Source organism: Phacochoerus africanus, chromosome 3, assembly GCF_016906955.1.
Source record: "Phacochoerus africanus isolate WHEZ1 chromosome 3, ROS_Pafr_v1, whole genome shotgun sequence".
NCBI classification, from domain to species: Eukaryota; Metazoa; Chordata; class Mammalia; order Artiodactyla; family Suidae; genus Phacochoerus; species Phacochoerus africanus.
The window spans coordinates 19,313,290-19,338,958 of record NC_062546.1 but is presented as its reverse complement, the minus strand read 5'-3'; the positions used below and the strand labels follow the sequence as shown (position 1 = coordinate 19,338,958).

At 47.9% G+C, this 25,669-nt stretch overlaps 1 protein-coding gene across 3 annotated transcripts in view; it reads right to left on the bottom strand.

The window, feature by feature from the left end:
• Positions 1 to 1,316: 1,316 nt before the first annotated feature.
• ZHX3 (zinc fingers and homeoboxes 3) overlaps positions 1,317 to 25,669 on the bottom strand; it is a 118,976-nt gene continuing 94,623 nt past the window's right edge. For 2 of the 3 annotated variants that reach the window (XM_047771090.1, XM_047771089.1), the window contains exons 3-4: positions 8,971 to 11,976; positions 1,317 to 7,163 (exon numbers count right to left, since the gene is read on the bottom strand). In XM_047771090.1, the coding sequence (XP_047627046.1) occupies positions 7,153 to 7,163; positions 8,971 to 11,824 (2,865 nt within the window). In that variant the 5' untranslated portion in view covers positions 11,825 to 11,976 and the 3' untranslated portion in view covers positions 1,317 to 7,152. The remainder of the gene's footprint in view (positions 7,164 to 8,970; positions 11,977 to 25,669) is intronic. The other variant, XM_047771091.1, reaches the window with a different exon arrangement.

The following is a 25,669-nucleotide window of genomic DNA, read 5'->3' as shown; positions in this document are numbered from 1 at the left end:
GTCCACGGTACTGGGGGGCAGAGGCGAGGGGAGGGACTGGCTCCTTGCAGGGCCTCTGTCGCCACCAACAGGAACTGCCCCTGCTGCCCGGCCCACCAGAATGAGTTCAAAGGGCTAGGCCTTGACCTTCATCCAGGGACATGTGTGCACAGGTCTCAGGTCCAGAACCCCCACTCCACAGGCCGCCCTGTGGGGAAAAGGCAGGAGCAGTTTCTGACCTCAGCTGAGGACACTGCCCTTAACAAAGACCTGTGGTCCTGAGCGGTGAGGGCAACACCTCTCTCTGGACCAGGTACCTCCTGGACCTCATCACCCAAAGCCAGGCCTGGGGCTAGAAATTCACAGGTCTTTCAACTTGAGCTCATCATCTCACCATGTTAGTTCTGCTGGGGGAGAAACAACTCTTAAGTGGTGTCTGGTCACCCACAAACTAGCTTTGGAACAGAATGAGGTCGTCCTTCCCTTTTCAACTGTCCTGTCTCAGCCCAAGAGTCCTCAGTAGGTCTGGAGGCCACTACTGCCCACTCCGCCCACAGCTAGGACCTAAGCAAGCTGCTGCCAGAGGCTGCAGCCACCATGGGGTCAGCTGACCGGTTCCCAAGGACTTGCTTTATTTCAAGGGGCTCTTCTAGCACGATCACCCCAACAGAATTTCAATCATCTGAATATTAGAAGCTGGGCTTGGGAGTTCCGACTGTGGCTCAGTGGTTAATGAATCCGACTAGGAACCATGAGGTTGCAGGTTTGATCCCTGGCCTTGCTCAGTGGGTTAGGGATCTGGCGTTGCCATGAGCTGTGGTGTAGGTCGCAGACGCGGCTCAGATCCCACATTGCTGTGGCTCTGGCGTAGGCCGGCAGCAACAGCTCGGATTTGACCCCTAGCCTGAGAACCTCCATATGCTGTGGGAGTGACCCTAGAAAAGGCAAAAAGACAAAAAAAAAAAAAAAGTTGGGCTTTAATCCTGGTCCTTAGGCATATTTGCCAACCTCTCCTTAGCAAATGACGAGCCCTGCTTATTGGTACTTCCCACCCAGGAAAAAGTGTCCTCTTACCAGCTGCCTGATGGCTCCAGGGCTGACTCAGTTTCCCTCTGTTCAGCATAATCTCCGCTACGTGCACTTCTTTCTGGAGGAGGCACTCCGGTGACCCGGCCACACGGCGGCATGAATGGAAGGAACCTTCCTGGACTGCCCAGGGGGAGACTTCCCCACTCATCCTCCCGAGTTGTCACGCGTTCCCACCGAACAGATCAGGAGGTGTGCTTTAGCTTTTTTTCTGATCCCCCGCCCCCAAAATAAAGGCAGCAGATAAGAAATGTATTTACGTTTTTATTTAGGAGCAATCAAAAGATTTAAAGTACCATTTCGGCCCATTTCAAATTGTACAAGCAGTTTGTCCCTGTTCCCCTCCCTTATCCAAATCCATAGATACAAAATCTAGGAAATGTGCAATTTGCATCATAGAAATAGCAGCATCCCCACAGGGGACCTTGTGAGGCCTGGAGACGCAGCTGGAGAGGGCAGCCCACTCCTCCTGCCCGGCACAGCCTCGGGCCGGAGGCAAACTCCCTCGTCTCATTACCCACATCTCCCCAAGGTGAAAAGTCCCCGTTCACCCAGGCCTGGTGACAGTCAAAGGGTGCCTGTGCCTCTGTTTGGTCTCACACTCAGTTACCGGCCATGGAAGGAGGAAGAGCCCTCTGGACAGACAGAAACAGGGCAGTGGCCTCTTAGCACCAAGAAGATCCATGGCTTTGGCGTCTCCAGGGGATGGAGGCGCCCGCGAGCAAGTTGTTCTCACCCTCCCCAGCCTCCCTGCCACAGCCACCCTCCCTGGGAAACAAAGGGTCTGTGCTGAGGACCAGACCGTGAATGGGTGGCAGAAAACCAGGAACCAGCGCGGCAGACAAAACCTCCTGACAGCACCAAGGCTGGGGGTGGGGGGTAGTGCTCTCTCAATAGCCACACGGCGCAGCCAGCCCTCGTGACACACTCAACAAAGTGGTGCAGCAGGGAGGGAACCCACCTCCTGGGGGCGACCTCTTCTCCCTGCACCCCCAGCATCACCTGGCATCACCCAGCAGCTTGCCAACCAGGCTGCATCCACTGAGGGTGGCACTAGCTCTCCCGGCCACAGGCGCAGCAAACCGCGGGACATGACAGCTGACAGGCAGGATCCAGGGACAAGTGAACACAAATTACAGGACTAGGAGACACCATGTGGGGGATGCCTGCCCTCACTGTGGGGTGACTCGGAACAACCAAGTCCCCGGAGCTCTCTACACGCTGCCACCTGAGCAGCCCTTGCCCTAGACGTTCCCGCTCCAGTCCCATCCGGTGCCTTTGAATCCTCCACTTACCAAGGAAAGGCACAGACGTCAGAGCCGGAGCCAAGGAGCGCCTTCCATCAACGCACTGGAGGGCCCCTGCACATGTGCAGCAGAACCAGGCTCTGGAAGGAAGAAGCCCTGGTGATGGCAGCTAGATGCTCAGACTCCCCTCAGGTCCCTGGCTCGCCATCTGCCACAAGTGGACAGCAGGACAGACACGAGCCCAAGGGAAGGTGACCCCGGTCTGAGGGCTGTGAAGGCCTGGGGCCTGTAAGGGCAAAGCGGTAACTACACATTCGCCGTGACGCCTCGCCACCCAGCAAACCACATACAGACTTGAGGATGGAGGCAGCAGGGGCTTGGCCATCCTTGTCTGCAGGGGAAGCAGCACCTGCCTCGTGCACCCTGGCTCCGGGTCTCTGCCCCGCTCCACAATGCGGGGCAGTAGGATGGTTGGTCCTGCTGGATCCAGGCTATCAGGTATCCAATCTCTTGTAGGACTGGGCGTCCCCTCGAAGGAGGGGCCAGGTTTACAGGCAGGACACAGAATGGAGCTCAGAACTAAAGGACCAAAGAGCAGGCTGTGTTCTTCCCCCCGAGCGAGCCCTGGCCACCCACCTGCCGCCATCCCCAGTGTGACACTGGGGACATACCAATGCCCGAGAAGTCCACCTAGACCTGGAGTCGGGCTGGGCAGCAAGCCCAGCGGCACCAAAACCACTGCTGCCACCATCCACTCACTCGGCCCAAACCAGCATCCAGCCCGTTGTCCAGAGGTCACATAGCTCTGCTACTCATCAATGGGCCACAGAAAACAGGAAGGTGGGCACCCCAGACTCAAGCCTCACTCAGGGAGGGCACCATCCACATTCCGCACTTTTCAGCTGTTGGAGCTTCTGTGAGGGGAGGTGCTCCCCCAGCCATGTGGAGACGGCCCCCCAAAGCCTGGGCAGGAAGGCTGGCTGGGCCTGTGCTCCTGGGGAAGGCCTGGAGGTGGGGGTGGGGCTCCAGGGGGACGGGGAGGACAGAGCCCTACTGCTCTCCTGACCCTGGCAAGCTGCTGGCTTCAGCCTGGGAGGGCTGGCCGAGGGCACTTCTGCATGTCTAGAAGACTAAACGCTTTCTCCTCCGGCACACATCTGGCCTTGCCCATCAATGGAATACAGGAGACTTCAAGAGTAATACAAAAGGTGAGTCAAACTGATAACCTGCCCCAGATGAGAGTCTGAGCAAGGAAAAAGGAGAGAAAAAACTTTAGGAAAAGCGCAAGCTCCAGGTTTGGTTTGTTTAAGATTTTCTTCTTGGCTGGTTCCTCTCTCCTGCGAAATGCCTTTATCCACTTGGGCTGTGATGTTTGAACGGACAAAGCCGCTCTAACCCAGGGAATTTGGTCCAAGAGGACGACGGGAAGACAAGAGGCAAAGGGCCCAAGACAGGGTGGCACGAGCAGGGAGCTGTGGGGGAGGATGTGCACCGAGAGGCTGATGCCAGCCCCCGAGGCGGGCAGCCTGGCATAGGGCGGCTGAGTAGGATAAAGCCCACAGCAGCCACATTTCAGCCTGGAGAACACGCTGGACCTTCCTGGTGGGACAGCCTCCCAGGGCCATGAGTACATGAGGGGGCTGGCAAGAGCCCTCCCCACTCTTGCCCACCTCCCACTTTTGCTTCCAGACAGCAAGGCAGGGCCTCGGTTCAAGGGGCTTTGGTCCACCCGGACAGCTGCTGGGCTCCTGGCTGTGAAAGGAGTTCAAGTCGCACAGGGTCACCCACCCCAAGGTGCCCACGAGTCCTCCAGCCAGGCTTTCCGCTTCAGTAACCCGAGACTTTAGAAAACAAGAGTCCATCTCCCAAGTCAAAAAGCTCCTTAACAGTCAAGAATGAAAATAAGTCATCAAAGTATGCAAAGTATATTGTCATAAACCCAGGTTTCCTTTATCAGAATGGTGATCTGGCTCACCGATTAAAACTGGATCTACGACCCATGTAAAAAATATAATAATAAGCCAAACATGTACAAGACACAGGCAACAAGAAACACTGACATATTTCACCATCTCTGATGAGTCCAAGTGCACACAGAGAAGGGGGAAGATTAGTCACCTTATAAAACAAGCCTTTTTCTTCGGGAGAGACCACCACCCTCCCTTCCTCGACTCCGCAGCCCACAGCCTGCCCTCTGCCCAAGGCGACATCACAGCTTAACCCTCGGGGGGCTGCAGACCTGTGGCGACCTGCCTGGCTACAGGGCCGGCTGTGGCCGTCCCACATCCCCACCTCGCTCCGGTGCCCCCGATTCTGGCCGCTGTGGGTACGTCCCTGTGTCCACTTGGCTGTGTTGCAACGTCCCTTTAGACACCTGCTTGATGACCCAACCATTTTTCTCCATCTCCTGTGATCACCTGATTCCTTCAAGCATGAGGCCCAAAGCCCACTTATTCGCTTGGGTCCGAGAGCACGGGAAGGAGGAGGGTCTGTCCAGCCTGCAGGCTCCTTACCTGGACAGTCATGCCACTGGGGGATGGCCTAGCTCTCAGGCAGGGCATCTGTGAGGAAAGCCTGCCCATGGGCAGCACTGTGACTTTTCTGCCTTCTTAGGATGAGCTGGGGCCAAGGTTGAGTCGCTATGTCCTGCATGAACTTGTCCACCATGCAATTTATTTTTTCTGCTTTGCTGTTCGAGTTGTAAATAATGTGAATACAAATAAAATAACCAGGAACATCCTCTCTAAAGACACAGCCCCTCGGCGAGGGCACGCAGGGCTCTGGGAGTGACCCGGCAGGGGCGGAGATGGTTTCCTGCAGGGCCAGGCAGACCAGGCTTCCCTTCAACACAGACTACTTTCCCCAACACCCACGTGCCACTGAGGGCCTCGAGTGTGCTCCTCAGGGGCAACTTTCACAAGGAAAGTATCAAGCGAGTGTCTGCACTGTAGACGTGTATGTAGATCAGTCTGCATGTACACAATCACTACAGGAAAAATTCCAGGTGTCTGTTCTCTCAGGGAAGGCAATCACTTGCCGCCACTCCTGGCAACTCTGAAGAGGCCTTGGGGCTCAATAGCCTCCCACTGAAAATGGAAAGGATACAAAAGCAGGCTGCAAAACCTGCCAAGCACTCACAAGTCACCTGTTGGAAACAAAGAGGAGGTGGTCCTTGCTGGGCCTCAGGGTGAGCAGAAGACACTTTGGAAGAACAATGTGGAACCATTCAAGGGCTTCTGGCTTCCCAAGAAAGCCTCTCCCGGAGGCAGGAGGTGCGACCACCATCTCTGCGCTCAGAGCCAAGCCCGCCAGGCGCCCTGCCCGGTGCAGTTCCTGGGAGCGGGGAGAGGGACCGTGCCTCACTCGCCTGGGGATTTCTTGCCTCCTCTGGGGTCTCTTGTGCAGCCCACCAGCCTGGGCCTGGGAGGAACACGCCCCAGAGGCCCTGGCACTTGGAAGCAGGTGGTTTCTGGGAGGCGATGCATCCTTTATCAGCCCCTCTTGAGCAGCTGCTCTCAGAGCAGCCGGTCTTGGGGTGACAGGGATTTACCATCTAGCACAGCTCGTAAGCCAGTTTCCCAGTGTTTCAAAGGCACCTTTTCCTGTGATTTTTCTCAGTTAAAAAAACGGATATGAGAGTTAGGCCAGAGGAGACAGAGATCTTGTTTCCGAGCTTGGGGAGATAAATACAGAACTTGAAAACAACCTCACAGGACCAGTCCAGCGGTGTCCAGCACACCCCCCGCGTGTCCTGCTTGGAGCCCCGCACGCAGGCCTTCGTGCTGCAGACCATCCCAGCTCTGAGTTCCGACAGGTCCCCAAATCCTGCCAGCTCTCGCTCTAACCAGGCGAGCAAGGGTCTTCCTTCCCAAACCAGAGGTGGCTTTGAGGTGAGTGTGGCTGGGGGCTGCGAAAGCCCCAGTGGCCAGAGCCACAGCTCTGGCTGGGCGCTTTCACTCTCAGCCCCTACCCCTGTTTTGTCCATTTTCCTCTCACTTTCAACACACCTAGATTGAAGGGGAAAAAAAAAAAAAAAGTGGCGCATAGCTCAGTACATTCAGCTTAATAGCAACTGTTTCTTTAGCTGATCTGATTGATGATTATGGTCCATGATTCAAACTGCCATGAAAAAGCAGAGTTACTGTAACAACTTAAGAGAGTGGTGAGCATCAAACACTAATCACACAGCCGGTCCGTGTTTTAAACTGCGGGTTCTGCACTGACTACCCCTAGGCCACAGCGAGGCTGCTATCAAACGCTGCTGGTCACCGCTTAGGGCAGCAGAGATCTCTCCGAAGGTGCTGCCTTCCTTGAGGAGCAAAAGGGGGCCCCCAAAGGTTGCAGGTGTGGTTCTGAGCATGTGGTAAGCCCCACCCCAGCGAGGACAGTGCAGGAACACACGGCCCCATGGCCTCCAGAGAACAGACTCGGGGCCTTTCCAGAGATGATGGCCAAGACCATCCACTGCTTTGCTAACCGAAGTTTCTATGTGATGAGAGTGTTTACAATCTGATGTCTTATTAAATGTGTATAGGCAGATTTATATGTTAAAAACTTGATTCTGTGTCTATGAATATGAAATCTGAACTATTTATCCACTGGAAGGCAAAGGAAAGGTCCTACATTGTGGGCGGAAGAACTGACGATGCTTCTCCCCGCTGGCTGGGCGGTGGCAGCCCAGGTGACACGGGCTCGGGCTGCGTGGAGGCCTCAGGGAGCCCCACGCAGGCTGGTGGCTGGGTGAGGCAATGGCCTGTGGCAGCAGAGAGTCGGGCCTGGCCCTTCCACGCGGCAGGCAGCCTCCAAGACTGGCCAGTCCTTCACGGCCACCGGCTCCCCTTCAGTCTGTTTCTGAGGAGAAAACACAGCCTGTCACCTCCACTTGCATGGCCAGGACAGCCCGTCCTCCCCATCTGGGGACACCTTAACTCCCCAGGCCTGCCTCCCACCAGCCCTGCCCGACTCCCCAGCCCGAGGGAAGGGGGAGAAGGCACGTGGGTTAAGGATGGGATGCTGGCTGAGCCCGGGCCTTAAGCCGGGGCAGCAGCCTGTCTCTTCTGGCGCCAACCCTCGTGGTGGTCACTGGAGTCCTGACCTCAGCTGCCTTGGCCCTCCCGCTCGCTCCCAGCGCTCCAGAACACACTGTTCGGCTACAAGGGTGGCTTGATCCACTTTCTGATGTGTGTCCTACTGGCTTCACTTCATTTACAACTTCCAACCCTAAAGACAACGTGAGTGGGGCTGCCTGGAGGGCCCTCACCTGTGGAGCTTACAGCTGTGTCCCATGCCTTGAGGCTGGCTGAGAAAGCAACTACAGACAGAGAGACCAGGCCTCCCTGTGCCCAGGGGTAGCCGCCTCGGCCAGGAGAGGACAGTGCCATGATTATGGTCCATCTCCTGCTCCATCCCACCTAGGACACCAGCTCTTCACTTAGCGTTGGATTAACCAGCTAAAGGGAGCCAGGGCTGGTGATCCAAGCCCATTCATCTCAACTTCAGGTCAGCATTCTGAATTGTGCTCAAATATACATAAAACCTAGCATTTTAGCCATTTTAAGCATACAATTGAGTGGCATTCAATACATTCACAATGTTGAGTAGCCACCACCCTATTTCCAGCCACAGGAATATAATTCAGTAGAATTCCAATTAAAAAAAAAAAAAACGAAATAAATTGGTTCTAATTCCCCAAAATTGCCCGCCGTTTTCCTGGCACAGCCAAAGCCAAGGGGGGGCACATCCCATGGGGCAGGCCTAGTGCTGCAGATGGTGCCAAGGCAACCAGCCCTGTGAGCTCAAATCTGTTCCCTGGTGCCCATGATGCTCCCTGTGGCAACCTCACTAACTCACGGCGGCCTGGAGGGCACAAGGTCAAGTCCAGAAAAGCCCGGCCCGGGAACCAACCTCCAAAGGCCCACGAATCAGAGAATCTGGGAATCCAGATCCTTCCTCGGCTTCCGCAGCCTCTCGTGAAGAGCCAGGTCACATGGCTCCCGGCCAGTCTGTGGTGAGGCCACTAGTGAGGAGGGTGGGGACGCAGGGATCAAGACTGAAGAAAATCAACACCGATACGTGACGTGTCTGAGGCTTCCAACTGTCTTCAATAAAAATAATTTTCTAAAACTTTCTTTGAAGTACTAAAGCCATGATCCAGAGAAACTAAGTAAAAAATTCAAGCTTTCGATTCCATTATAAGAGGGAAGCCAGTCCTTCACTACCTCTATCTACACCAGGAAGAATAAGAGAAATGCAAACTGGGAAAAAAAGAAAAAACACTTCATGTATCTCAGGTCAGTTAAAGGCATTCTCTGCTTCTGTTCACCAATTTGGGCTGAATCTCCTCAGAGGTGCCTTCTCTCTCCTATGCAGTGGTTGTGGCTCTGTCCGGTTCAGATGACATTCTGACCTATTCTCCTTGGGCTAAGGAATGGCTAGAGAGGTGTGGGCCTTTGTGGGTTCACTGTGCCCCCCTGTGCACAGATTAACCAACATGGAAAGCGATAAAAAGCCAGCTCTCAGCCCATGGCCATATGGCGCTCTGATGGCTCCTCCTGCCAGACAGCCTTGGAAATTGGAGATGCCCTGGCACTAGATTCAGTACCTGCCACCGGTGCCTCCCATACCCACAGAGGACAGCACAGCCGCAAGGGCCCCTTACCCAGCTGAGGTCCAGCTTGGGGACTTGGTGTGTCAAAGGGTTCAGAGCTGGCCTCAGGGGCACCGGGCTCCCACGACTCACTGTTTTCGGACACCTCCAAATAGGTGTCACCCATCCCTCTGTGGACCATCGCAGGGTTGCCAGCGCCGGGACCCTGGCTCTCACTGGCCGTGTCGGCCACGGCCCGGGTCTCCTCGCCCATCTTCTCAGCAAACCACTGCTTGACCTGCTGGGCGCTCATCTGGGTCTTGTCGCAGAGGCCCTGCAGGTCCTCCTCGTACAGCATCTTGTGGGTCACATAATAGTCTTGCAGCAGCTCCCGGTTGCTTGGGGCGATGACCAGCAGCCCGGGGGGGAAGTTGCCCCGCTTATAGTCTTCGTACCACTTGAGCTGGCCATTCTTCAGGGCGTACCTGCTATCCCCGAACCAGCGCACCACCTCGGGCCGCGGCAGGCCCGTCTGGGCCATGATGGAGTCATAGTCCTGGTTGCTGGGCCACTGCGTCTGCACGAAGAGCTGCCGCAGCAGGTGCCGCTGCTGGGCTGTCTTCTTGCAGCTCACCTTGCCCGAGGGCTGCTCAGCCAGCTTGCTGGGCACGTCGTCCTCGGGCTCGCAGGCACCCAGCCCCAGAAGCTCGCTCTTGCCATTGGCCTCTGTGACCCGCAGGTTCTTGAGATTGATTTTGATGGGGCTGACTTTGCGTTCTGCCAGCGAGTGGCTGCCGAGCACTTCTGGGGAGCCACTTTCACCCGGGACCTTCAGGTCACCGGCCGAGCCCTCCTCCCCCTGCTCCTCGGCGGCCTCCTCCTCCCCCTGGGAGGCGCCCTCCTCAGCCTTCTTGGCCTCTTCGGCGCTCACCTTTTTCCGTCTCTCTGAAAACCAGCCATCAATCTCTCTGCGGGTCATTTTGGTCTCGGTCCTGAGGCGGTCTAGTTCCTCATCGAGAGGAAGGGGGTTTTGTGCAAAACTGCTCTCCAGGGCTCTGATCTGCTCAGGGGCTCGCTCCTTGTATTTGGTTGGTGTGAAATCGGGGGTCTGGTGCCAGGACTGTCTCTTGGCAGAAGGGGGGGTGGCCAGGGTGGCCGCTGTCGGGATGCAGGTCACCTCTGGGGCCTTGGACGATGGGGAGAAGGGCACCTCCGGCCCGGAGTCGACGAGGAGGGAGCCGTGCTCTCCAGGCAGCCCGGCCCTGGAGCCTTTCAGGTTCCGGCAGTGGTACCTGCGGTCACTGAACCACTTCCGCACCTCTCTGGTGCTGAGGCCGGTCACTTTGGTCAGGTGCTCAACTTCGCTCTGTCCTGGGAACTGGTTCCGGCAGAAGCTCCCTTTCAGAGCTGACAGCTGTTCATGCGATTTCTTGTTTTTGTAGATGCTGGCATCGAGGAAGGCCTGGGAGGTGATGCTGGGGCACGCTGTGAGGAGGGACTGGGCCGCGTTCACCACCTTCACGGCTGATGTTGTATTTGAACACACAGTGTTGATGGGCGCAACAGAGGGCGGCTTGGGGACAGACGTGACTGCCAGCGGGAGGGACGAGCTAGGTGCCTGCAACCCATTGGCCATCAGTGGCTGAGTGACCAGAAGGCCCCCGGCTGTGCCCTCTGGCTGGCCCACCACGTGGCCCGGCAGAGCGGCCTGGATGAGATGTTGGACGTTGCCGGCACTGGCGACCAGCGGGGTGTTGAGGACGGTGATCGTGGGCTGAGGGACAGACTGGATGACCGTGTTGAACATCTTTTTCCGGGCATCCTCAATCTCCTCCGGGGACCAGCTGATCCCCTGCTTCAGCCTCTGGGCGGTGAACCAGATCTTGAGCTGCTCTTCTGGGTACTTGGTGACCACAGTCAGGTAGCAGAGCTCGGCTTTGGTTGGGTAGGGGAACTTGTGGAAAGAGTTCTTCAGGAAGCTGTTGGAGTCCATGGCCGCGTTGTACGTGGGGATGCTGCTCAGGGGGATCATCACCTTGGGCAGGGACTTGGCCGTGGGCAGGGGCTGGTGGGCATGGTGCTGGGTGTGCGGGGCCGGCTGCTGGAGGGAGAGAAACTGGGCGATGCCTGCAGGCAGCACCGGCACCGTCCCCAGCAGGGGCCCGTTGGCCACGTGGGGGGGTTTTGCAGAGTTGGTAGAGGCCTGGCTGACGGGGGCCGCCCCGTTGACAAAGGCTTGGTCCCCCTCTTTCACCTCCGTGTCCCCAGCAGAAGGGTTTGATAAGGCCTCCCCTGTGGGCTGACTGGGGACGTTCTCCTTGAGCGTGTGAATTTTTTTGGCTTCAGCTTTGCCTTTCATTATCTTCATGATTGGAGTTTTGGTGATGATGATTTCAGCCTGTCCATCAGTCCCTTCCACGTTGGGCTCCCCCAGGGGGTCGGGAGGGCTGCTGTTCTCGGGGAGGCTCTGCTCCACGATTGCATGATTGTCTGGCTTGGCCACATTCCACACAAAGCTGGCTTCCCCCGAGTGGCACTTGGCATTGTGCAGAGAAAGCCCTTCGGGGGTTTTTGCCAGAAAACTGCATTCGGTGCATACAAAAGTTGGGTCTTTGTTAAAGTCTGTGTGCTCTGAGTTCAGATGTCCCACAAACTGGGTTATGTCCTGGGATCTGAAGTCACAGTATTTACAGGCAAACGAGTAGCCATCCAAGGTGCTCCGGTGCCCATTGGCCAGCGTGGCGCCATCAGGACTGTTGGCACCCTGGGCGGCCTCGCTGCCAGTGGCTGGTGCTTCCGGGGCCGGCTCTGGCGGGGGCCCCTCGGGCACAGCCTCTGCGGGTGGAGCCTCGGTGCTGGCGTCCTGCAGCACCACAGTCTTCACAGGGATCATGCACGGGGTTGTGGACTTCCTCTTGCTGGCCATGGTGACAACGGCGCTAAGTGGTCAGTGGGCGACAGCTCGTCCCGTTGGAGGCCTCACAGCACAGGTTCCAGCTGCTCCATGAGGGCCAAAGAAACAACTTCCAAGGGCGGTGTTTTCGGTTGTTTGCAGAAAGCAAGTTTTTCCTGTCAAACCTGAAGAGGGGGGAAAAAATGGTGAGGATCTCTCGAGCTATTTCCCAGATTCCCATCCTCCACTGCTTGCCTGCCATCATCCGGGACTTGTCACAAGGAATCCTACAATGGCTTGGATGTGATGCCTGGGTCAGGAGCTCCCCAAACACTCACAAAACAGTGCCCTGAAGAATGACACGGGGTTGTTCCAACACTACTGGACAGACTTCAGTCGTGTGTTTGGTTTTTTTTCTCTTCACAGCCGCACCTGCAGCATATGGAGGTTCCCAGGCTGGGGGTTGAATCGGAGCTGCAGCTGCCAGCCTACAGCACAGCCACAGCAATGCCGGATCCGAGCCGCAATCTCAACCCATGCCCCAGCTTGCAGCAACGCAGGTTCCTCAACCTACTGAGCGAGGCCAGGGATTGAACCCATATCCTCATGGACATGATGTTCTTAATCCACTGAGCCATAACGGGAACTCCAACCAAGTGTTTTTGCTTTGCGTTTCCCTCTGGGTCCTTGCATAAAGTAACACAGATTTAAAAACAACAACAAAAATAATTGCTTTTGGACCTCCAAATGAATTGTGACCATATCAGAGGGAGAACAAAAGAACCCAGTGTAATTCTTGTTTAAATGTTTGGGCCAACAAGGGTTTTCTTTTCACAGCCTTCCCACACAGGAGGACGGGACACCGCCTCTGCCTCTCCCGAGCCAGGCCCAGAGGCCAAGTCCGATGCTGTCTGTGTCCTGGGGACGGGGCGCTGCTGCTACAAGAGCCAGGCTGTGGGGACCTGTCATCCCCCTGACCCCGTTCCAGGCTGTGGAAGAGAGATCGCCTCACAGTTACTGGCTGTGCCTGGACTGCTGATGCTCAGGCGAAGTGCGAGGTCAGAGAGTCAGCAGCTTGTGGCCCAGCAATCGTACATCTCTCTCGGGGGCAGCAACTCCACGTGTGGCCTCACCCTGGGAGTGCGGGCTACACATGACCTTGATTAGGCTTACTTTTTATTTCTTTTGGTGCTTCTATTGTTCTTTAAAAACAAAGCAAAACAAACCCTTAAATCTTTGTTCCATTTGAAATTTATTTCGAAAGCTGGGATGATTGATTTATTTACATATAAGACACTTATAATAATCATTCTTTCATGAGATGTCAGGAGAAAAGTGTTTTTGTGATCTCTGTTATTAACCTAACACCACCGCAGTCGTTATTACCTTTTTTTTTTTAGCAAACTGTAATGCTGATAATCCTAAAATAATAGTAATTCTAATGCCAGAATCATGCTATCATCAGTGTTTGGATTTGGTAGAAAAAATATAAAGAAAATTAAAACATCTCTATTTAAATTCTCTTTTTTTTTTTTTTTCTTTTTAGGGCCATACCTGTGGCAATCGGAAGTTTCCAGGCTGGGGGGTCGAATCTGAGCTACAGCTCCTGGCCTATGCCACAGCCACAGCAACATGGGCTCTTAGCCACGTCTGTGACTTTCACCACAGCTCACGGCACTGCCAGATCCTTAACCCCCTGAGCAAGGCCAGGGATCAAACCAATGTCCTCAAGGATACTAGTTGGATTTGTTACTTCTGAGCCACAACAGGAACTCCTCTATTCAAATTCTTAGTAAATAAACACAGCAAACAGTTTTTTCCGTTATTTTTTTAAGACATTATGATCATGATGATAAAAAATAATTACTATTAAAAAGACAGTCAGGGTGAGATAAGGATAAACACATACCCAGGTGTATCCACTTGTTACCATTTTCCCCACTGATGTGAAATGTCATGCACTTTTAAACTTAATTTTTAATTGTAAAAATAAAAATGTCAATATTAAACAAAATTTAAGAAAACCACCTATACTTTTATATACTTTCCATCTAGGTCAAATATTTTACACATATTTTAAATAATTAAGGGGCACACACCTATATTTTGGTTTTTTTCATTAAACACTTCATCATAAAGTGTCATTAAATAAGCTTCATAATTGCAGTATTCAACAGCTGTCTAATACTGTACCATTAAGGACTTAACTCATTGTCCTCTACTATCAACAGGCTTCCAGCATCCCACTCTCATACGTGAAATGACTGCTGGGCATATAGGATGCACTTCTTCTGTCAAATCATTATCTGAGGCTAAATGCACAGAAATGGATTCACCAGCTCAGTGAGTATCAACATCTCTAAGCTCTTCTGTATATTACTGATAAACATTTTAAATCAAGTGCTTTGTCCCTGATTAGATTTCTTTTTTTTTTTGCTTTTTAGGGCCGCACCCGTGGCATATGGAAGTTCTCAGGCTAAGGGTCGAATCAGAGCTGTAGCTGCTGGCCTATACCACGGCCACGGCAGCATGGGATCCAAGCCATGTCTGTGACTTAAACCACAGCTCATAGCAATGCCAGATCCTTAACCCACTGAGCGAGGCCAAGGATCGAACCTACGTCCTCGAGGTTGCTAGTCAGATTCGTTAACCACTGAGCCACGAGGGGAACTCCATTTTTTTTTTTTAATTAGATTTCAAATCTAGAAAACTAAGAATAGTACAGTTATGTTTCCCGTGAGCAAATCAGATTTTCAGATAAGTCACTAACGACATCAAAGAGAATATCTGAAAGTGCAAGTGACCAAAAAAAAAAAATGTAAATTAGATTTCATCAAAATTTTCTTGATTTCACCATCAAGAACATGAAAAAGACAAGCCACAGAATGGAGGAAGTATGTGCAAAACACATACCTGACAAGGGGCTTATAACTCAATAATAAAAAGACAAAAAAAAATTAAAAATAGGTAAAGGGTTTGAATAGATTAACATACATAAGCATATAAACAAGGGCACAACATTATTAGGCATTAGGAAAATACATATCAAAACCACCATGAGATACCAATTCACACCCACCAGGACAGCTATATGACAGTGACAGACAACACACAGGGGAGGAGGCGGGGAAATCAGAGCCCCCATACATTGCTGGTGGGAATGTAAAATGGTGCAGCCACTGCTGCACTTCAGAAAACAGCGTGGCAGTTCCTCAAAAAGTTAAACAGAGAGTTACCATAAGACCCAGTAGTTCCACTCCCAGGTATATACACAATAGAAGTGAAAATATGTCCACACAAATATTCACATCATCATAGTAATAGCCAAAAAGTAGAAACAACCTCAATGGCCACCAACGGGTGACTGAATAAACCCAATGTGGAATGTCTATATAACGGACTACTGTTCAGCCAGAGAAAGGCGTGCAGTACTGACACACCACGGCATGGATAGAAACACCATGAAGGCAGACCCCAAATGCCACATATGATGTGACTGCATCTGTGTGCAACACCCAGCATAGGGACATCCATGGTGACAGAAAAGAGATTAGTGTTTGCCAAGGGCTGAGGGAGGGGTACAGGGACCAACTGCTAGCAGGGACAAGGTTTCTTTTTGTAGTGATGAAAACATCCTCAAATTAGGTAGTGGTGATGGCTGCACAAAACTGCCAGTATACTAAAAACCTAAGAAAGGTGAAACCCAAGAAAGGTGGAGGACAGCAAGTCCAGCTCTCAGTTCCTCACTCAGGTCTGGAGAGGAGGGTCGTCACTCTCACATCAAAGGTCCCATACAGGTGCCTGGGAGACCTCCTCATTTGCCTTGTTCTTTCTATCTTCTGCCCTGGGGAAAGGTGAATGGCAGTGGCTACGAACCTCAGGATCCAGGAGAGAGAGAGAAGAGAATGGCAGACCTGCCCGCTAAGGAAGCAAGCACGTGCTCCCCAGGAGGCCGGGCACCAGCAGAGCTGACACCTGAGATGAGGCTGGAGCTGACATCTGCAATGGGGACTGGGCTCCACTGAGGAAGAGTTACACTATGTCCTGGCATTTTATTTACTAAGGCTGAGAAGGGACAACATGAAGATGGATTTGCCTTTGAGAGATGGTCCCAATGTCATTCTAAATTAAGTCTCAAGATAGTCTCAAACTGTCTTTCAAATCAATGACCAAGGGGAGCATGACGGCTACCCATTCTCTGAGTGGGTCAGTCATCCACGATGAAGGCGATTACACAAGTGGTGGTGGGGGTAGTAGGAGCAATGGCCAAAGGTGGTTAAGTGTTTAATGCTACACCAAGTGCTTTTATCCACACCCTTTCATTTCACCTTCACAACAAACCCCAGAGGAACAACTATCATCATTCCCGTTTTACAGGAAAGAAAGACAAGGCTCAGAGAAGTGCAGTCACCACCTAAAGGGCACACAGCTAGGAGGCAGCAGAGGCTGGCAATCTGGCTGTGGAGCCTGTCTCCTCAACCATGCCACACAGTGAGCTCTCTTAAGTAACCAAAACACTGCCAGAACAAGGGCTGTAAGACTCTCCCAAGCTGTGTTTCCTACCAGTGTTTACTAGGAAAATTTCCAAACATACAACAAAGTTTGCATGAAAGTTGAATTTTACAGTGAACGGCCATACATTCACCACCTGGACGCTTACCAGGGGGCTATCTTCAGCAACATTACCCGCTTAGGAAGTTGAGGTTTGTCCATTTGCCACACTTTTTTTTTTAGGGCTGCACCTGCGGCATATGAAAGTTCTCAGGCTAGGGGTCAAATCAGAGCTACAGCTGCCAGCCTATACACCACAGCTACAGCAACGCCAGATCCAAGCTGCATCTGCAACCTATACCACAGCTCACAGCAATGCCAGACCCTTAGCCCACTGAGTGAGGCCAAGGACTGAACCCGCATCCTCATGGATTCTAGTCTGGTTCGTTACTGCTGAGCCACAAAGGGAACTCTGTCGTACATTTTAAAAAAGGGTATCCAATAAAATCAGTGCTTAAAGGATAAAGCTCTACTTATCTAGAAAACCGTTCATCCAGAAGACATGCACGGACCATGTCTGACAAGTGAGGCACTAATTACTGTGTGGAAACACACTGTAGGCTAAGTTAAGCCATGGGTGAGGTGAGCTGATGTAAATGTGAGGTTTTGTGCTGCCAAAGAGATAGATGCACAGGAAAGGACTGCCACTGCAGGCTCATCATTCTCTGTACCACCCTTTCTATAGCCTGTCTCAGAAGTTTCTGTCTTGTAAGTGGATTTTTTTTTTTTTAATGAGGAAATAAGAATGAAAGTATATAACTTAAATCTCTTTGGAAACAGAATTGCTCAATTCACTAAATTAGCAAAGCTGCAGCTAACAGTCGCTGTACTTCAACACTACAAAATATCACACATGTGGGGTCTAAGAAATGCATGAGTTTGTTGATCAAATTCTTAGAGTGTTTAGGTTTAAATTATAGATAAGTCAGGAACTTTCTGTTGCTATTTTAATTCTGAGGAAAGAACTGTAAGGACAATAAGAGTCCAAAAGAAGAATTCAAATATTTAGAAAGGTGACCATCAACAGACTCACTTCCAAGTGTTATGGTGGCCAAGCTGGGACCCTACTGGACATCCAAGCCACAATTTATCAATGAAAACAGAATAATGGGAGAAGCTGACAGTTACGGAAACATAATCAGAGTGAGAGATTTGAATAATATACTGCTCACAGTTTTGAAAGCTCAAGTAGACAACAAGAAAGGATGTAAAGAATGAGACTGCCATAATGAGGGTGATTTGGCGGATATGGATAGTCTTGAATATTCTACAGTAATCAACTTCATACTCTTCTAAGAACATTCATGAAACATATTTAAAAGTTGGTCATGTGGCATAATAGATCACATGTAAATCTCAACTCCAATAGATCACATGTAAATCTCATTCCGAAATAAAAATTTACAAGCACATTCACTTTTCTTCTTCTTTTTTGTTGTTGTTGTTGTTGTTGTTGTTGTTTTATCTTTTGTCTTTTTAGGGCCGTAAGCGCAGCATATGGAGGTTCCCAGGCTAGGGGTCAAACCGGAGCTACAGCTGCCAGCTTACACAGCCAGAGCAACTTGGGATCTGAGCCGCATCTGCGAGCTACACCCCAGCTCACAGCAATGCTGGATCCTTAACCCACTGATCGAGGCCAGGGATTGAACCCGCATCCTCATGGTTTGTTAAGAACTGAGCTATGACAGGACCTCCTCCCTTTTCTTTTTAATCATTAGAAATACAGATTTACATTGAAATTTATCTCTTTTTCTTTCTATTTCAAATAATGCTCAATGTAGAAGTTTCTCTCGGAAATAATGAAGTGAAAATCCTCCCTATTCTCCCCAGAAAGAGCCAGTGTTCGTAATCTAGTGCCCATCATTTAGGATGTTTTCTAGGCATACTTCAGTTATTATAACCAATTTTTTAAAAAACCAAAATGGAGTTGTATTTTCACATTTTGTTCTGTTCCTCTCTTTTCTTCCCACAGTATAATTTCAACATCTTTCCAAGTCAGAACCTACAGTTTAGCTCACTCTTTTAAACAGTGTTCTAACTCATGGATGCATCAGAATTTAGGTAACCAATCTAGTTGTTAACAGACAATTTCATTTCTCCAATTTTTTAAACTATCACAAATAATAGTTTGGCTATTCCTGCGAACACTTTTGTGCATTTAAAAATATCTGAAATTCTGAATTTCTTTTAAGTAGAATTGCTTTGGCATTTAAAATACTGTCAGTAAAATACAAAATTGCTCTCCAAATAGGTGGTACTGATTTTCACGCCTATCACCAAAGAATGATGTAACCTTAGTGTCAATGTGTGTTAGTTATTACTACTTTCAGTTTGTGCTAGTACATACACAAAACACTGGCCACAGGAAGTTCCCTTCGTGGCTCAGCGGTTAATGATTCCCGACTAGGATCCATGAAGATGCAAGTTTGATCCCTGGCTTCACTCAGTGCATTAAGGATCCGGCGTTGCTGTGAGCTGTGGTGTAGGTCGCAAATGTAGCTCGGATCCTGTGTTGCTGTGGCTGTGGTATAGGATGGAAGCTATAGCTCTGATTCGACCCCTAGCCTGGGAACCTCCATATGCCACAGGTGTGGCCCTAAAAAGATAAAACAAAACAAAACACTGGCCACTATTGGGGTTTGTTTCTTTTTTCTCTTTTAGCTGCTTCTCGGCATATGGAATTCCCAGGCCAGGGATCAGATCTGAGCCACAGTTGTGACCTATGCTACTGCTGTGGCCAACACCGGATCCTTAACCCACTGTGCCAAGCTGGGTATCAAACCTGAGTCCCAGAGCTGCAGAGAAGTGGCTGATCCCATTGCACCACAGCAGGAACTCCTGATCACTACTGTTTTAACTTGCCTTTTTTTTTTTTTTTTTTTTTTTTTTTTGGTTTCTATGGCTGCACCTGAGGTTCCGTTCCCAGGCTAGGGGTTGAATCGGAGCTATAGCTGCTGGCCTACACCACAGCCACAGCAATGTGGGTTCTGAGCCGAGTCTGTGACCTACACCACAGCTCATGGCAACACCGGATCCTTAACCCACTGAGCAAAGCCATGGATCGAACCCAAATCCTCATGGATACTAGTCGGATTTGTTTCCACTGTGCCACGACAGGAACTCCCAACTTCCATTTCTTTAACGGTATGGCTGAGAATCTTTTCATATGTCCCTGATATTTTGTAATTATTTTTTCCTTTTTCTAAAGATTTTTAAGAATTCTCTATATATCAAGGAAATTGGCTGTTCATCATCTGTCACAGAGGAAGCTGTGGTTTACACCAAGATTGTAAGGATGTTTTAATACTGGGAAAACTCTAAAAATAATTAATTTCATTAATAAACTCAAAGAGAGAAACCAAAACAGCATTTAATAGGATGACACACTCATTTCTTATTGTGATAAAAAACACAATAAAAAATTTACCATCTTAACTACTTTTATGTTTACAGCAGGATTAACTAGATGCACATTGTTGCCTAAAGCTCTCCAGTGTTTTTTTCATCTTGCAAAACTGCAACTCCATACTCACTCAACAACGATGGGTCCCCTTTCCCCTCCCAGCCTCTGAAAACCACCATCTACTTTCTGCTTCTATGAGTTTGACAACTTCAGACACATCATGAGAAGTGCACCACACAGCACTGTGTTTCTGACAGGCTTATTTCACTTAACCTCCTCAAGGTTCAGCCACGTTGTCCCATGTGACAGGATTTCCTTCCTTCTAAGGGCTGAATAATATTCCACTGTATGTATACAGTGCATTTTCCTTATCCATTCATCTGCTGATGGACATGCATGTTGTTCCATATTTTGGCTACTGTAAATAATACTATGAACATGGGTGTACAAGTGTCTCTTCAAGTTCCTGCTCTCAGTTCTCGTGGATACATGTGCAGACGTAGGCTTGCTGGACACATGGTGACTGAGGAAACTTCGTAATGTTTTCTGTAGCAGCTGTACCATTTTACATTTCTACCAACAGTGATAAAGGTCCAAGTTTTTCCACATTCTCATCAACACTGTTATTTTATGCTTTTTTTTTATAGTGGTCATCCTAACAGGAATGAAGTGATATCTAATTTGGTTTGATTTGATTTTCCCAATGATCAGTGATACTGAATATCTCATTCTATGTTTATTGGTCATTTATATAGAGAAATGTCTGTTTAAGTTCTTTGCCCATTTTTAAATCAGGTTGTTTTTATTGCTGTGTTCTAAGAGTTCATTATCTATTCCAGATAGTAATCTATTATCAGATATATAGTTTGCAAATATTTTCTCCCATTCCATAGGTCACCTTTTCATTCTATTGTTTCCTTTGATGCACAGAAGTGTTCAAGGTTTTTTGATATAGTCATATTTGTCTATTTTTGCTTTTTGTGTCTGTGTGTCTTTTTAGGGCCACACCCATGGGATATGGAGGTTCCCAAGCTAGGGGTCAAATCGGAGCTGTCACTGTTGGCCTATATCACAGCCAAGGCAACTCAGGATCTGAACCATGTCTGGGACCTACACCACAGCTCATGGCAACACCGGATCCTTAACCCACTGAGCAAGGCCAAGGATCAAACCGGCATCCTCGTGGGTACTAGTCAGGTTTATTACCACTGCGCCACGATGGGAACTCCTATTTTTGCTTTTGTTGAATGTGCTTTTGGTATCATAGCCAAGAAATCACTGCCAAACCACTATCGTGAAGATTTCCCCTATATTTTCTTCTAGGAGTTTTATGTTTATGCACATGGATATCCTATTTTCCCAAATTACTTTTTGTTGGAAAGACTATCCTTTCTCCACTGTGTAGCCTTGGCATCCATGCTAAAGACCATTTGACCATATATGGGAGAGAATTATTTCTAGACTCTTAATTCTGCTTCATCAGTCTATGTCTGTCTTTATATCAGTACCATACTATTTGGATCACTGTGGCTTTGTAATATATTTTGAAATTGGGTTGTGTGAGGCCTCCAGCTTTTTCTTTCACCAGATTGTTTTGGCTATTCAGGGTCCTTTGAGATTCCACATGAATTTTATTTTTGTATTTTTGTCTTTTCAAGGCAGTACCCATGGCATATGGAGGTTCCCAGGCCAGGGGTCTAATTGGAGCTGTAGCCGCTGGCCTACACCACACCCACAGCAACGTAGGATCCGAGCTTCAACTGCAACCTACACTACAGTTCACAGCAATGCAGGATCCTAACCCACTAAGTGCTGAGGCCAGGGATCGAATGCATCACCTCATGGTTCCTAGTAGGATTCATTTTGCTGCATCATGATGGGAACTCCAAGAGTCTGTATGAATTTTAGATTTCTTTATATTTCTGCAAGAAAATGTCACTGGGATTTTGACAGGAATTACACTGAACCTGTAGACCTCTTTGGGTAGTATGGACATTTTAAGTCTTACAACCTATGAACATAAGATGTCTATTTATTTGCATCCTCTTTAATTTCTTTTGGAATTGTTTCGTGGTTTTTAGTGTACAAGTCTTCTGACTCCTTGATTAAGTTTATTATTAAATATTCTTTTTTGACTGCACACACAGCATGTAGAAGTTTCTGGGCCAGGGATCAAACCCAAGCCACTGCAGTAACAACACCAGATCCTTAACGAGCTGCACTACAGGAGAACTCTGTATTTTATTCTTTTTGATGCTACTGTAAATGAGATTGTTTTAACTTCCTTTCTGAATTTGCACTGTTTACTATATAGAAGCTGCTTTTGTTGTGTGTTGGTTTATGTCTTGTAACTTAGTTGAATTCCTTTGTTTTAGAAGTTATTTTGGGAGTTCCTATTGTGGCTCAGCAGGTTAAGAACCTGACTAGCATCCATAAGAATATGGGTTCAATCCCTGCCCTCACTCAGTAGGTTTAGGACCTGGTGTTGCCACAGGCTGCAGCCTATGTCACAGATGTGGATCAGACCTGGTGTGGCTTTTGGCTGTGGTGTAGGCCAGCAGCTGCAGATCCACTCCTAGCCTGGGAACTTCATATGCCACAGGCATGGCCCTAAAAAGAAAAAAGAAGTTATTTTAGTGGAATCTTTACAGTTTTCTATCTATATGATCATGTCATCTGTGTACAGAGATAATTTTACTTCTTCCTTTCCAAGTGGGATGCCTCTGCAGTATTTGAAAAGAAGTGGTGAGAGTGGGCATCCTTACCTTGTTCCTAATCTTAGAATAACATTAAGAGTTCCCACTGGGGATCAGCAGGTTAAGAACCCAACTAGTATTCATGAGGATTCAGGTTCAATCCTTGGCCTCAATCAGTGGGTTAAAGATCTGGCATTGCTTCAAGTTGCAGCAAAGGTCACAGATGCAACTCAGATCTGGTGTTGCTGTGGCTGTGGTGTAGGCCAGCAGCTGCAGCTCTGATTAGAACCCTAGCCTGGGAACTTCCATATGTTGCATGTGTGGTCCTAAAAAGAAAAAAAAAGGAGAGAGAGAATAATGTTAACTGTGGGCCTTTCATATATGGCCTTTATTACGTTGAGGTAATTACCTTCCATTCCTAGTATGTTGAGTGTTCTTATCATAAAGGATGTTAAATTTTATCAAGTGCTTTTTCTTCAGCAATTGAGATGATTATATGGTTTTTGTCCTTCATTCTGTTAATGTTGTGTACTATGTTGATTGATTTTCATATGCTGAACTATCCTTGTATGCTGGGAATAATCCCACTTGGTCAGAGTGTATAATTCTTTTATCATGCCATTGAATTCCATTTGCTAGTATTTTGTTCAGCATCTTTATATTAATATTCATCAGAGATATTGGTCTGTAGTTTTTGTCTCCTGTAGTATCTTGGTCTATTTTTTTAAATTTTTTTTATTATAGTTGATTTACAATGTTCTGTCAATTTCTGCTGTATAGCAAAGTGGTCCAGTTATATATATATATATATATATATATATATAGACACACACACACAATATTTTTCTCATATCTTGGTCTGGTTTTGGTATTGGGTAATGCTGAGCTCATAAATTTGGAAGGTTCCCTTCCCTTCCATTTTTGGAAGGGTTTGAGAAGGTTTAGTGCAAAAATTCATTCATTCATTCATGTATTATTGAAGTACAGCTGAATTAGAATTCTTTCAATGTTTGGTAGAAGTCTCCAGTGAAGCCATCTGGTCCTGGGCTTTTCTCTGTTGAGAGGTTTTTGTATACTGATTTAATCTCCTTACTACTTATAAGTCTGGCCATAATTTTTATTTTTTCATGATTCAGTCTTGGTAGGTTGTATGTATTGAGGAATTTATCCATTTCTTCTAGGTTATCCAATTTGTTGGCATATAATAGTCTCATGATCTTTTTTATTTTTTGTGGCATCAGTTGTACTACCTCCTCTTTCAAATTTGATTTTTGTTATCAGGTCTTCTCTTTTTTTCCTTAGTTTGGCTAAGGGTTTGTTAATTTTGTCAATCTTAAAAAAAAAAACTCCTTTTTGTTGGATTTTTTATTGTTTTTTTATTCTCTGTTTATTTTCCCTTTAATTTTTATTTCTTTCATCTACTGACTTTCAGTTTAGTTGGTTCTTCTTTTTCTAGTTCCTTGAGGCATAAAGTTAGGTTGTTTATTTAGGATCTTTCTCTCTTTTTGTTTTTTGTTTTGTTTTGTTTTTTTGTTTTGTTTTTTAGGGCCGCACCCACGGCACGTGGAGGTTCCCAGGTTGGGGTCTAATCGGAGCTGTAGCTGCCAGCCTACACCACAGCCACGTCTGCAACCTACACCACAGCTCATGGCAACGCTGGATCCTTAACCCACTGAGCAAGGCCAGGGATCAAACCCAATACCTCATGGTTCCTAGCTGGATTAGTTAACCACTGAGCCACGACGGGAACTCCTCTTTCTCTCTTTCTCCTTTTTTAATGAAAATGTTTATCACTATAAACATCCCTCTTAGTACTGCTTCTGTTGCATACCCATTTTGGTATGTTGTGTTTTTGTTTTCATTTGTTTCAAGATACTTTCTAGTTTCCCTTGTGACTTCTTACTTGATCCACTGGTTGTCAAGAATGTATTGTTTAATTTCCTCATATTTGTAAATTTTTCAGTTTTCCTTTTGCTATTGATTTCTAGCTTCATTTCATTGTGGTTGGAAAAGATATTTGGAACACTTTAAGTTTTCTTAAATTGCTTAAGACTTATTTTGTGTCCTAACATGTAATCTATCATGAAAATGTTCTATGTTAATTTGAGAAGGTATATATTGCACTGCTGCTGGGTGGAACGTTCTATATATTGGTCTTTAGTGTTATTCAAACCTAAACTACCATTCTTGAAAAGATTTAGCAAATAAAGGAAATAAAGGAAGAAAGAAGGAAATGTCCTTAAGATAAAGGCTTTCTATTAGAAAACACAGCAAACATTATGCTTAATAGTGAAACATCTAAGTCAGAAAAAAAGTAAGGATTCCCACTATTATCATTCTAATAGGATCCTACATGGTAAAAAATTATGGACAAACCAGAGTTACTTGCTTAGGAGGGGACTGTCAAATGAGAAAATCCCCTTAAAAATTATTGTAATAAAAGAATTGATAGGATGATGAAATATATTTGTAACCCCCACAAATCATTAACTTTCCCATATGCCAAAACTAATCAATTAGTGAATGAAACAGACGAAGACTGGGTGTGAGCGGTAGAATAAGTCCATTCACATTAACAGGCTGATGTGGTAAAGATCTCAGACTAAACCTTTCACCATCTAACACTTGTCAAAATAGCTATCATCTATAAGTATACAAGTAACAAATGTGGGTGAGGATGTGGAGAAAAGGGACCCTTGTATAGCTGGTAGGAATGTAAATTGGTGCAGTCACTATGGAAGACAGTATGGACGCTCCTCAAAAAACTAAAACCAAAACTACCATATGATCCAGCAATTCCACTTCTGGGTATATGTCCAAATAAAATGAAAACACTAATTTGGAAAGATACATACACCCCAAAGTTCATAGCAGCATTATTTACAATTGCCGAAATATTGAAGCCACATAAGCATCCATCAACAGATAAAGGGATAAAGAAGATGTGGTACATATACACACAATAGAATCTAACTAAGCCATAAAAAGAAATGAAATTCTGCTATCTGCAACAATGTAGACAGACCTAGATGGCACTATGCTTAGTGAAATAAGTCAGACAGGGAAAGACAAATACTCTGCTTTATCACTTATATGTAGAATCTAAAAAATAAAACAAACAACTGTATATAAGAAAACAGAAATAGGAGTTCCCGTCGTGGCGCAGTGGTTAACGAATCCGACTAGGAACCATGAGGTTGCGGGTTCGGTCCCTGCCTTTGCTCAGTG